The sequence below is a fragment of the Sceloporus occidentalis genome, unplaced genomic scaffold (assembly GCF_023333645.1).
Source record: "Sceloporus occidentalis isolate IW3139 unplaced genomic scaffold, rSceOcc1.0.p SCAF_5, whole genome shotgun sequence".
Taxonomy (NCBI): Eukaryota; Metazoa; Chordata; class Lepidosauria; order Squamata; family Phrynosomatidae; genus Sceloporus; species Sceloporus occidentalis.
Window position 1 is genome coordinate 55,600,061 of NW_028316985.1, and position 14,046 is coordinate 55,614,106.

At 38.7% G+C, this 14,046-nt stretch overlaps 1 protein-coding gene across 4 annotated transcripts in view; it reads left to right on the forward strand.

Annotated features, from left to right (window-relative positions):
* The window catches only part of PTPRR (protein tyrosine phosphatase receptor type R), a 130,364-nt gene that overhangs the window by 79,552 nt on the left and 36,766 nt on the right, over positions 1–14,046 (forward strand). For 3 of the 4 annotated variants that reach the window (XM_089524112.1, XM_089524110.1, XM_089524111.1), the window contains exons 4-6: positions 2,503–2,655; positions 4,468–4,578; positions 10,033–10,295. In XM_089524112.1, the coding sequence (XP_089380238.1) occupies positions 2,503–2,655; positions 4,468–4,578; positions 10,033–10,295 (527 nt within the window). The remainder of the gene's footprint in view (positions 1–2,502; positions 2,656–4,467; positions 4,579–10,032; positions 10,296–14,046) is intronic. The other variant, XM_089524113.1, reaches the window with a different exon arrangement.

The following is a 14,046-nucleotide window of genomic DNA, read 5'->3' on the forward strand; positions in this document are numbered from 1 at the left end:
ACAGTATTTTTAAAATTCCCTATTAATGTCAAGATAAATGTATGTTCCCCACCTACATGGTCTGAGGAGCAGCCATACAGCCTATGCCAGTGGTGAGCAACTCAGCCTTTCATATGTTTTGGATTTTATCTTGCCAGCAACACCAGTCACATGGGTAAGGAATTATGAGATGTGTGGTGTAGTGGTTTGAGTGTAGGAGTACAACTCAGGGAGTGATGGGTTCAAATCCCCACTCAGCCCTGGAAACCTGCTAGGTGACCTTGGGCAAAACACACTGAAGACAATGGCAACTTCCCTTTGAGCAACTCTTGCCAAGAAAACCCTATGACAGGGTTGCCTTGAGGCTTGCCTTAAACTGGAAACAATTTAAAGACACATAACAAAAACAAAAACATCTGGGGGGACACATAAAGTTCACCCTACTGTGCTGTGCCATTGCTGAGTTTCTCTTAATAAAAGTCTATTTGAGAGTCAACCAAGTAACTGAATACAGTTGAAACACAATGTGCATCACAAATTTTGAGACAGTGATATTTTGAGATAGCTACCTTTCAAGAGATTCATGCCCAAGATTCAATTACCACTTTGTAATTTGGCATTTGAGATTCCAAGGTCCTGGGGGTTGCTTGCATGATTTGTGGTTGGTTGCCTACATGCCACATGTGCCACTACTGTGGGGGTGAAATGTCTGCTTTTATTGTAGTCAGAGTTGCTGAAGCAAGTTAAATGGAGCTGAAATTGTCCAAACGTATCATCTGACATCCTTATGTTGGTGTGAATTCAAGTTTGGTTCATTTGCTTACGCGTCATAGGACACATTAGAAAACTATACATAAATAGCTATTGCCCTGAATCATCTTAGTTGAGAAGACCCATTGAACCAAACCCAGTGAGTCAACATATAAGAAAATCCCATTGATTTAGTGAGTGTAATGTAGTTGGGATTTGTGCCCTTATCTGTAAAAGACATGAAAAAGCAAATAAGTTTTGTGAATCTGGGAATTACTCTATGTATCCTCTATTGCACCTTCACAACAGTGCTCAGAGTCTCACTCCTAAGCAATTTCATTATAATATCAGAATCTAACAAAATCAATCATACATGTGTGTATTCATTCTGTTGATTTGTTATATTAGTTAGTATAGTATTATAAGAGTATGATTGTGTAACTTTTGTTGTTGTGGAATGATGCAAGGCATAGTGCTGGTTTACACCTAGTAGTGGTTTAAAGACAAGATTGTTGCCTGGCATAGGATAATGTACAGATGTCCAATGGAGGAGGGATTTTCCCTATAGGACTTTCTCATGGGAAATGAAAAGCAAGAGAGAAAAGTTAAAGTGTATAAGGGTCATGGCAGACTGGACAAACATGGTTGGAAGGGCAAGTATATTATATTTTGTGAATTAATCAAAAGTTAAGGTGGCACATTGTTAATTTTAAGTCAGTGTTTGTGGATGATGACAGTTCTGTCTGCAGACATTTTCCTGCTGACACCTATGGTTACTGGAATAAAGTTCTTGATGTTTGAAATACAGAAGGCTGGTTCACTGAACTGTGGGGCTGAAAGGACAGTTCTTGACACACAACTGATTGCAACCACACTGAAATTTCAGTACAGTACTCAGCACTAAATGGCCATACTCTCCCCTAGCATGTATACATCTAAATTACAGCATTTATATGGATCTGTTAAAGGATTGGCCAGATTATAGGACCTCTGCAATTTTTTTATCAAACTTAATAATGATTGGGGCTCTGAGTAAGTCTAGGCCAGGGCAGGTGACAGTGTGGGGGGCAATTCCCACCTAGACTGTCCATGATCCATACCCCCCCCCCAACACACACAGACACGGCAGCATGTCTCTGCTTTTCTTCAGAGTCCCTCTCAAAAGGACACCCATGCATGATGTCATATTACTGTGTGCCACCATTCTGGTGGAAACAGAGATAGTCAATAGTGGAAGAGGTTTTTAGGTGTTTTTTTAATTGGGAGGTGGAGGCCTTTGTGGGGAGCTGGTAGAGTCTTCAAAGGCTGCAAAAACTGGGTACAGAAGCCACATGTGGCCTATGGACTTCACTTTGCCTGCCAGTTATCTAGGCCAAGTGTAAGGAATCTGTAGCCCTCCAGATGCTGTTGACTTTCAGCTCCCATCATCTTCAATCAGCATGGCCAATGGTGTTAACTAAATGTGATTTTTGGGTGTGCTTAGAAATAACTAGAAAGCCACAGTTTCTAACCACAGCAAAACGTGAAGGCTCATTCAAAATCTTTAGCACAATTTTAGTAGAGCTTTGAAAAGTTTGGACTACTGAAAGTGTAGCTCAAAGGGTAACTTTTCAAACTTCTATTATTTTGAACATTCAAAACACAAACTTGGGGTGAGGGGGATTTCACCCAACTCCAGCTTATTTTAAGCCCATAAAGAACAGCTATTGGAACCAAGCCATCCAAGGTTATTAGTTGAGTTTATTATCTTTTATATACTCTGATTTTTACTAGGACAAAAAGAACTGTGTCGAGCTCTTTGTATCACCAGTAAACAGGAAAGGAGTTACTGATAAACTCCCATCAGAAGAAGTCCTCCGGTCTCTTAATATCAATGTTCTACACCAGAGTTTATCTCAGTTTGGAATTACAGATGTCTCACCAGAGGTAAGCTTGTAGCAGTGTAATGTTCCCAATCTCATTTTAAAAAAATCTATCTCATAAACTCTATTATTGAATCATGTGCTTGTTTTAAAAGGGATACAGTGATGTGATTATAATGTATGATTTTTGAAAATGTGACAGCCAATGTGGTGTAGTGGTTTCAGCCCTGGACTAGGATTCTGGGAGACGAGGGTTCAAACCCCATTCAGCCATGGAAACTGCAAGCAATCCACACTCTTATCACCCTTAAAGAGAGCTCTTGGTAAACTTCCTCTGAACTGATCTCCCTGCCTCCCCCCTAAAAAACCTATAATAGGTGACCATAAATTGGAGCCATCTTGAAACACATAACAACAAAAGAATATGCTCCTATTAATGCCAAAACACACGTTCATAAAATATTACATTTGCTGGATGCACATGGAATTACAGTGCAAAAAAAGTAAATATTGCAAGCTGTGTTAAAAAAAAAGTCCAGAAATCTGTGCGTTATATTAATTTAACATATGTGCATCTTCTGAAATGGTATGTAGTGGTGGCAGGGTTGCTGGAGAAAGACACCTCTGTCGTCAAAGAAAGTTGCCTTGCTCGGACTTGAGAAGCTTGGGAGCTGGCAGGACAGAGACAATTTTCTTTACTGCCCCTGTCCAGGCACTAAACCCACAGCCATTTTACTCCATTGCTATTGGTGTGTCCCTGCCACTACCTATAGTAGTTGACCTACAAGATCACTACGTAAAACACAGATAAAGGTCACAGCCTAAGATGGGATTTTGTAGCACCTGAGATAAGGACTCCCCATAGCAAAAGAAAAGATGCCCATGTGTGCACAGAGACTGACCAAACTGCCACCTGAAGCCCACTTCAGCACTACCGGCAAGGCAGCACTTGCCACTGCAGCAGGCACACATAGCAGAGACAGGTTAAGCTGCATGTCCAACAATGTCTCACATGTTCCCTGCCTATCTCTGTTGCTGCAGTGATGAAACAGATGAATATGGGAAGCCCACAGGTAAGGCATGAGCATAATAGTCATAGCATAGTCCTTCCAAGGTCGCTAAAATGAGTACCCAGACTGTTGGGGGCAAATTAGCTTACTTGCTAATTAGCTTACTTGCTGTTCACCGCTATGATCTTTGGAATAGCGGTATATAAATAAAAAAAAACAAAAAAACAATAGCAGACTCCCATTCATGTTCTGAGAAGCCAGTATTCAGAGGTGTACTGCCTCTGATACTGGTGGTAATGGATAGCCATCATGATTAGTAGCTGTTGATAGCCTTAACTTCCCTTTGAAACTTCATCATATAAACATAGTTTATTTATCTTTTATACCTTGCCCCTTTTTGTTTATCAACTAATTCCTAAGACTTTATTTGGACCTGCTCTTGGTTCCCAGTAAGGTTGCCAGTTTTATACCACCTTTGATAACCTGTTGAAGGAGTTGTGGGAGGAGATAATGTAACAGATTAACTGAAAATGTCAGCAGTTTCTGCTGACTTCTCATCTGCTCAACCAGGTGGTTTCCAAGAATGAATTAGGCTTGGTTATGCAACTTGATACAGTTTGATACATGAGTGAAAATACTTTTCCAGCACTCACTAAGGAAATATAAAAGTCATCTTTTACTCGTAAGAGTAATGGTATCAAAATTGTTAGAAGCATGATTGGTATCGATTTGTCAAACTACTTTATATTCTTGAAAAAGCTAACAAAGATAAAAACTTTGTACTTACCTGACAAGGGCTCTGAAGTGTGCACCCAGAATCGTGTAATTACATGTTGTTTTCCTTTTGTGCTTTTTGTAAATCAAAGAAAAATGTTCTGCAAGGCAAGCACGAATCGGGCAAACTCTGGAGCAAAGAAGGATTTTATGCTGTTATCATCTTTCTCAGCATCTTTGTTATTATTGTGACATGTCTGATGGTAAGTTGGTTGCTTTATGTTTTTCTTTGCTTGTATCTATCTGAAAAGCAAAACCTGTCTACTTATGCCAAAAGATATTTGCATAATGCAATCTGTCTTTAATCAGTAATAAAAAGTAACGCTGTAAGGCCAGATTTGACATAAGTCATAATTATATATCTCTGACAAGTGACATTTATGTGCAGCTGATTTTAAATGGGGGGCATCTGATGATTCTTATTTTTAAAAAAGAACTATTTGATACATTGGCCTGCATTTAACCACATATGCTTGTTGCCATCATGGTTGAGTGTGTGGAGACCTAATCACAAATCCATCATTATGTTGTTTTTTTGAGCAGGAGGAGTGGGTGGAAAGGGCACTGAATCTAGACCCACTGTTTCCTTACTAAACAGTAATTAGAGTCCTTTTGAAGATAACCCCTCATATGAATCCCTGGCAACCAAATGGGTGGAAATAACACACCGGCTTAAATTCATTTTCTAATTCCAACCACTGAACCAAACGATCAATAGTAGCTTAATGCTTCTGCAAAACCCATAGATTCAATGGGTCAATTGGGAACAAGCAACTGAATTTTGCTTATGTTCCTCTTTCAGCTTATCCCTGTGTACATATGGCCTTTGTGCAGAATTAGATTGATATATTTAGTGTTTGCTGGAATTTTTTAAGGGTAAATGCTAGAGCAGGGGTAACTTTCCCTGAAACACAAGATGACTGAACCAATGCACTTTGGACATATCAAGAGAAGACATGACTCACTATAAAAGACAATAATACTTGGCAAGGTAGAAGGCAGTAAGAAAAGAGGAAGATCACATTCTAGGTGGCTGGATTCAATCATGGAAGCCATGGCCCTCAGTCTGTAAGACCTGAAAAGGGTTGCTGATGATACGGTGACTTGGAGGTCTCCCAGCATGGGTTGACATTAATTTGATGGTAGTTATCAACAAAACGAGAAACATTGGCTCTGGATGTTTTGGCCTACAACTCACCACATTTTGCTTACCATTGGCTATGCTATCTTGACCTGAAGGTAGATGAGACCAAAATATCAGGGGAATCAAAGGTTTTCCATCTCTGGGCTGGAATAATGGGGAAATAATGGACTCTGTTACACTTACAATTATAGCATTATGATTCCATTTTAATTGTCATAGCTACATCCAGTGGATTCCTAGGGTTTGTAGTTTGGTGAGGCACTAGAGCTATCTAGCTGAGCCCCCTTTGAATACTTTTCTCTAAACTATAAATCTCAATATTCCACAGGATGTACAGTTATATGTGCTATAACTATGTAGTATAAAGGGGTCCCATGTCTTTGCAAGCATTTGTATCACAAAGATATACTAATTAGGAAGTACAATTGGTTGCCTGGGATTGTGCTTTGTGGGGAAAACATGGTCCTTTCCTGCAAACTGTACTTAGAGTTGCAAAGCCCAGAATCCTCATTTAAATTTGTTTTTCTGCTAGCCTAATTTGCATTCACTAATTTTGTATGAAGAAACCACAAACATGGTGTTCTTGACAGTCCATTGCTTTCCAGTGCTTTCTATGCTGCCCCACACTGTTTCTGCTGATCTTAGTTATGGCCATGTTATCTTTTGTCCTTAAACACACATTGTAATAATATTGGCCAGCCAGAATGGCAAAGTGCTACTGAGGCATTTTTAAAACCTTCTTTTTCATATAAAAATGTTAACAAATCAAAAGTCTTGGTATTTTCAAAAGGATTCACTCCAAGGAAATGGAAGGTGAAAAATCAATCTATAGAACAGGTAAAAATGTATACATATTTGGGTGTTCTATTCCATTACAATGGTCTTTGGGTAAAGCAGAGAGAAAAGGTTGTTCATTCTGGGAAAAGAGCTCTGGCAACACTACAATCCTTTTACTATAAGAAGGGAAACCAAGATGTCCTTGCAGCCTTGAAAATCTATAAAACCAAAATTAGGCCCCAAATACTATATAGTACATCTGTATGGGTAACAGCTTTTAACAAGGAGGTTGAAAACTTACAATCTCGGTTCTGCAGGAAATTGTTATCTATTCCACCATGTGTTCATTATTTAACGCTATATGACGAGCTTGGTTTGGATACACTCGAGACCACTGCCTGGTTGATGGCGTATAAGTATTGGCTTAAAATCCATTATAGACCAAATAGATCTAGTTTAACCTGGTTTCTTTTATCCGATAACTATTATACTAATTGGTCAAAAACCTTTGAAGATAACCTAAAATTAAAGGGTTTAAATCTGGACTCTCTACTCTTATTGACGGAGCATGAGTGCTTCAAGACAATTAAGGATTGTTTTCTGAGTTGAGAACACAAGGAAATTTATTCTACCTCTCCCAGAGTATGCTCCCCTTTTGTGTTTGGCATTCCCCCCAGTTGTGGTGTGATACCAAAGTATTTTCAATTATTGTCCCTTCAGGCTGCGAGGAAAGCCTTCCTTTTTGCAAGGCTGAACATCCATCTGTCATGTGTTACTAAGGGGAGATATATGAAAATTCCATTTGTTAATCGTCTTTGTATATGTGAGGCAGCCCCAGATACCCTCCAACATATTGTTTTTCTTTGCCCATTATATCAACAACCGAGAAAGAAATTGATAAGGAAACTAATGGAAATGAATTATTATGTAATGGATATAACTTTAGTGCACTTATTGGAGGATTGTAATGAGCAGATTACACAATTGATGGCAAATTTTCTAATGGAGGCAACAAAAATCTGGCATAAACTGAATAACTGTAGTGTATAGAATTCCATGTTATAAGGATGGAATTTTAAAGTAACTATGTTAATAATTTTAGTTAAAATTTTAAATTTTGTATGATGTTTTTGTGATGCCTAATAAAGGTTTATGGTTTGGTATGGTATATAAAAAAATGCAGTTGCTTCCTGTCGTCTCTCCCCTTGTGATAGCATTTTTGAATTACCCTTTATTAGTCAGTTTCTGTTATCTGCAGTGTTGGGGTGGGTTAATCCCTGGTTCCCCGTTTACAACCAGAGCAACAGCCAATTATTTTATTGTTATTTTCATTTTCCCAGTTGTACAACTGCTCATAAAAGATTTTTTTAAAATTAAAAATGAGCAATTGCTTTGGCCTCAAAGGGAGAACAAGTAATGAACCCCTCCTCAGTCCCACTAAACAGAGACGACCTTCTTAAAAGACAAGGAGGAAACAACTAATTAAGGGACAATTGCAGGCATATGGAAAAGCTCAGTAGTCTAGGAGTTACTTCTGAGAACGTATAGTACAACTTTTCCCATGGGAGTGGGCATTACTCTCATATTGTGAGGGAAATGGCACTATATTAGATGCCATGAAGACTATAGCAATTGATAGCTTGTGGCCCAAAGGGCAGGGTACACCTCCCCTCATACAAACACTTCACCCACAGGCTGCCATTGACTATATATAGTGCTATTATAATTTCAGTCTTGAGACAAGCACTGCATTGGTAGACCTAAAGGGTCTTATTGTGTTATGGCTTGGTGGGTAGGAAATTATAAAACATGGCCAATAAATTAAAAGTAAAGCCATATTTCTATGAAACTGGTCAAAAAAATGGTCTTCGTTTCTTTGTGTTTGGCTCCAGCATCCCAGTCTGAAATTCCGCCTTAACATCCATTCATAACAAGGAGACAGGAAAATAATTAAAAATCGTAGAGGTGGAATTAATGTGTTGTTTTTTTTTTGTTTTTGTCCCTGTTGAATATACAGCTTAGAAACAACTAATCATAAATAACAATTGAGTTGTAATACATTATTTTTAATAACTAAGACTCATAACTAAATTACATTATGACTATAACTGAATAAGGAAAACTTCACACCTTTTTTTTGTTAAGTTACCTTTGTAATTAGAATTGCCATGTGGCCTAGCATGTAGATTTGATTTGTACCACCGGAAAGTGACTTATACAGGTTGGGTCTCCTGTATCCAGAATTCCAAAATCTGAAAATGTCTAAAATCCAAAATTGTGCACATGGATGGCTTAGATAGTGACACCTTTGTTTTCTGATGGTGTACATAAACTTTGTTTCATGCACAAAATTATTAAAAATATTGTGTAAAAAATTATCTTCAGGCAATTGTACAGGGTGCATATGAAACATAAATGATTTTCATGTTTAGACTTGGGTCCTATCTCCAAGGTATCTCATTGTGTATATACAAATATTCCAAAATCCATAATACTTCTGGACCCAAGCATTTCAGAGAAAGGAGACTGAATTCTGATATTTTAAAAAAAATATAAACAACCATGTTATTAATTTGGAATGATTAATATCATTCCAAAAAGAGTGATAGGACATCGTTCCTATCATTTAAAAATAGTTGTTTTTTAAAATGTAACTATAACAGCAACTATTTGGGTGACCTTGGAATTATAATCAGAAATGAGAAAATATTTCTCTCATTTTCTCTTGCATGTGAAGTTTTTAAAAACTCAAGTTATCTTGAATATGTGATCTGTGAATGTCGATATTTTTTACAGAAATGAAGTGGAATGAAATTCTCCCCTATTTCCACTGGTGAAATTCAATAGGTATCATTATTCTGAGCATGGGGGGGGGGGGGGGCGCATAGCATATCTGTCTATACTTATCATATAGATATTTAAAATAGCAAGCCCCCCAGGAGAACAATCGCATGACAACCTAATTCAGCACTGACATGGCCAAATACAAATACTTTCAAACCCAAACTTATAAAAGGAAACTACTCAAAAGCACTGGACCAGAGTGGATAAATCCAGTTTCTCTCACTTTAGAATTTTTAAAATACTTTTGTTCCATCCATTTGCATTTTTTTTGTGTAAATATGTATAAAAACCAAACTGAAGAAAACTTTCTTCTATCTCTAACTGTAGCCAATTACTTTCTCAAATCAAATCTCCAAGCTTGACCTTGTATCCCATAATATTTTTTAAAAACTTAATTCTATAAAAGTTACATACTTCAGAATATATCAGTTGGACTGAGAGCTGATTCCAAGAACTGAAGGGCTCCTTTGATCTGCAGAGGGATATTCCTCACTGAAAGAAAGGGCCAGGCAATCAGTTTTCTTAGCCCTGTATTCCTCCTAAATCTCTCTCCAAATATATGTTCTGAAGGGTATCACACAATGCAGTTGTGGGAAACTTCTAATTCTCCAAATGTTGTTAGACTATATCCCTCATCAGTCCTTATTAACAAAGACAATAGTGGGAACTGGGGTCCAATATTGCATCTGCAGGGCCACAGGTTTCCAATCCCTGATCTAATGGATCTTGATCTTGAGTATTGTGCTTAAAAAAATCTATAAAATAAAATGTGTTGTTTTTTTTAAATTAAGATCAGTGTTATCTGTTTCAAGTGATGATTATTAATATCTGCTTCATTATCCAGTTCATCATATTATAAGATATAATAAATTGTTTTATCTGTTTTCAATAGGTTCTGTATCGACTGAAAGAGAAAATACAATTTTCTGTGAGGCAAGATAAGAACAAAAAACAGGAAATACACCTTTCTAACATCCCCTTGCAGAGAGCCCCATCTGAGTACAAGACAGCAAACAGAATGGTCCAACCTGAACAGGCTCCTAAAGTTGTAAATATTGTGGTAGATCCTCAAGGACAATGTGCTCCTGAAATCAAGTCCACCCTTTCATCCAGCCCATCACCTTTCAAAATGAAACCAGTGGGCCTTCAGGAAAGGTAAAGTGATGCCGTTCTACTTATTATTTATAAATGGTAATGCTTGGATGGGAAACTTTCAGCACTGCATCATACCTCACCATTGGTTAGGCTAGCTAGGACTGATGAGAATTAAAGATCAACAACATAGGATCTCTAGCCCTGCTTTGTGGTGTTATAAGATGTAGCTCCACAATTCAGGTGCTGACGTTTAATGAATATGCTGAGTTTGTAACTCTACTACAAAAACAATGATTACATATTACCTCTAAACTGCTAGAAGCTGAGATGTTTGCAACTAACCTGTAGACTTCATATATTAATTTTTATCTATCTGCAGATTAGTCATTAGCCTGAGTTTTGTGCTTTTAATGTGTGTTTTCAAAATGGATCATATCCCACTGTACTTGTGTACAGATGTGGTGAATTGAAATCAGTGGGACAAGTATGTCATGAATGACAAAAATCCCTTTAATTTCAATGAGTCTGCTCTAAGTATGACTAAATGTTGGTTCAAACATATATATATATATATATATATATATAAGCAAACTTTGATTTTTGCCATTTTCTATGAGGGGCACCATTAAATACTATGCCATTGTATTTCATGGGATGTGAGCAACCACGGATTTTGGTATCCATGAGAGGTTCTGGAACCAAATCCCAGAGGATACCAAGGGCCCACTGTAAGAATTTTCCACAATCAAATTACGCTACATTTTTTAAGTCTAGATTTTTATGAATGCTCATCATCCTTATACAGTACAAAAGAAGGGATTTGAGAGCATACCATATTTTCTGGCATATAAGACGACCGGGCGTATAAGATGACCCCCAACTTTTTAAATAAAAATATAGAGTTTAGCATATACTCACCATATACTCACCCCTCTTCCTCAGAAGCCAGCAGCCGGCCGTGCACGTGGAAGCCCCGAGAGCGTGCGCACCTGCTTCTAAGGGGCCTCCAAAGGCCCCTTAGAAGCCAGCGTGAGGTTGCCGGCTTCCCAGGCCTCCGGAGGACTGAGAAGTCAGCAGCCCTGAGAGTGCACGCGCCGGCTTCAAGGGGCCTCCACCAAAGGCCCTTTAGAAGCCTGTGCGAGGCTGCTGGCTTCCCAGGCCACCAGAGGCCTAAGAAGCTGGCAGCCCCGAGAGTGTGCGTGCCAGCTTCAAGGGCCCCCCGAAGGCCCCTTAGAAGCCGGCGGAAGGCTGCCGGCTTCCCAGGCCTCCAGAAACCTGAGAAGCTGGCGGACAAGCATGCGCACGCCGGGCCACGGGGCTGCCGGGCTCAACCCAGCATATAAGATGACCCCTGACTTTTGACCCAATTTTAGAGGGTCAAAATGTCATCTTATATGCCGGAAAATACGGTACTTCCTGGTGTTTCTGACTAAATGAAGACCTGACAGGATCTTTTTAAAGGATCATTTAAATAATCAATTTGAGCCTTATCACATAAGAAAAGAAAGCAGAAATGGAGCCAGAGAGTGGCACATTTCTCCATGCCTTACCACATGATGTCATAGCACTTCAGTTCTCTTCCTGCAGGAAATAGTCATGAAAGTCTATCTTTTGTCAAAGAGATTTTTCCATATTGACAAAAGACACTTTTAAAACTGTTTCCCACAGGAAAAGAACTGAAGTACTACAATATCATGCAGTAGGTCACAGAGAAAGTTACTACTCTCCATCCTCTCCCTCTCCCTCTCCATTTCCACTTTCTTTTCTCATGCAATAAGGCTCTTCTATTTCCAACCCACTTATTATTATTATTATTATTATTATTATTATTATTATTATCCTGCCTTTCTCCCAGTACAGGGTCTCAAGGCAGCTAACAAAATTTAAAACAGTACAAGTTAAAAACAATGCAAAGTATTAAAATGTAAACACAAAGTTTAAAAAACCATTAAACAATTTTAAAAAGTAAAAAAAGCATTACACATTAAAATTTAAAATATATTTAAAACTCTACAGTACAAACTTTGCACAGCATTTAAAGTCCAACTCTTGTCAGTTTGAGTAATCCTTGCAGCATAAGTATGTTTTTATCTGCCACTGAAAGGAGAGCAGGGATGGGGCCATGCTGGTCTCTCTACCAAGGGAGTTCCAGAGCCTGCGAGCAGCCACCAAGAAGGTCATCTCTCTCGTTCCCACTAAACGAGCCTGAGAGGGTGATGGGACTGAGAGAAGGGCCTCTCCTGGTTATCTCAGTTCTCTAGTGGGTTTGTAAAGAAAGATATGGCCCTTCACATAACTTGGGCCCAAGGTGTATAGGACTTTATAAGTCAAAACCAGCACTTTGAATTGTGCCTGGAAACAGATTGAGCTGTTGTAACAAGGGAGTTATGTGCTCCCTATAGTCAGCAGCAGTTAACAACCTGACTAAAGGTCAACTAAAGGATTTGGGCACTTTTCAAAGGGAGCCCCACGTAGTGTGCATGGCAGTAGTCCAAATGGGATGTAACCAAGGCATGTACCACTGTGGCCAGATTTGACTTCTCCAGGAACAGGAGCAGTTGGCACACTAAAATTTTACTCATGTAAATTAATAAAAGTTGCTGAAAAGCATACTCAGACCTTTCTAAACAAAATTAACACCTCACCATTGATTGTTTAGTGGGGAATAGGAAGGGTAGGAACTGAATCCTGTCAGTTTCTCCTAGTCCTTAATAGGTGAGCCATAGAATTCTAATCTTAAACACAGAGAGAGAGAGAGAGAGAGAGAGAGAGAGAGAGAGCTATTGGATTACACCATGGAATTTGTCTGTTTACTCACACAATTCCCCATTTTGCTGGGAAACTCCATATGGAAGTATGTTCCCACATACATATTATAATGAAAGTCAAACTAGATGATACACCAAGAACATTTAAATTTTCTGCAGAAACCACAATTAGACAAAAGTGCCAGTCAACCAAAGCATTCCCTTTATCTGTTTGACTATATGTAATTATTCTTAATTCTTTTAGAATATCTCTCATTATTAGAAATATTTTTAAGCCTCTAAGATCAGTCAAGAGTGCTGCATAAGTGAGTGTGGTATGTGCTGACAATCTGCCATGCAAAGCTTCACTAGTGTGGGAATAATTTTGCTGGTGATGGGCAGTGACATCTAGAGGAGAAAGAAAATATTATTCATGCCATTTGAGATAATGTTCTGCAATTGTCAGCTGGGAAGACAGAATGTAGAGACAGGGAGCTGGTGTGTGTGTCTTTCAAGCCACCTCACTTATGGCAACACCATGAATTTCATAGGGTTTTCTTTAGCAAGGAATATTCATAGATAGTAGATGGTTTTGCCAGTTCTTTCCTCTAAAATGTGACCTACAGCATCTGGTATTCATTGGCAGTCTCCATTCCAGGTGCTAACCAGGGTTGACCATGCTTAGCTTCCAAGATCAGATGGGATCTGGTGCCTTTAGGATATTTAGACCTGCTGAGATGGGGGGAAAGGAAAAAATATATATTCTTAGCCATTGTCAGGGGCGAAGCTACTGGGGTAGGCAAAAGGGCAACATTGTCCTCTGAAATAGAAATTCTGGAAATGTTCCTTCCGTCCCCAATTTTTTAGCATTGCAGTAATATGAAACTGAGCATTTAGGAATACAATTTAGACATCCAAAGAAGAGGGGCAGGTAAAATGACTAAGGGAATGCAAACAGATTGGAGCAGTTTCAGTGTCTCACTCTCTGCAATGCTAACCATTTGGAGACTTGCCTTTGTGCCATTGCCTCCTTGGCCCACAATTAGCTTGCCAAACTTTGTTTA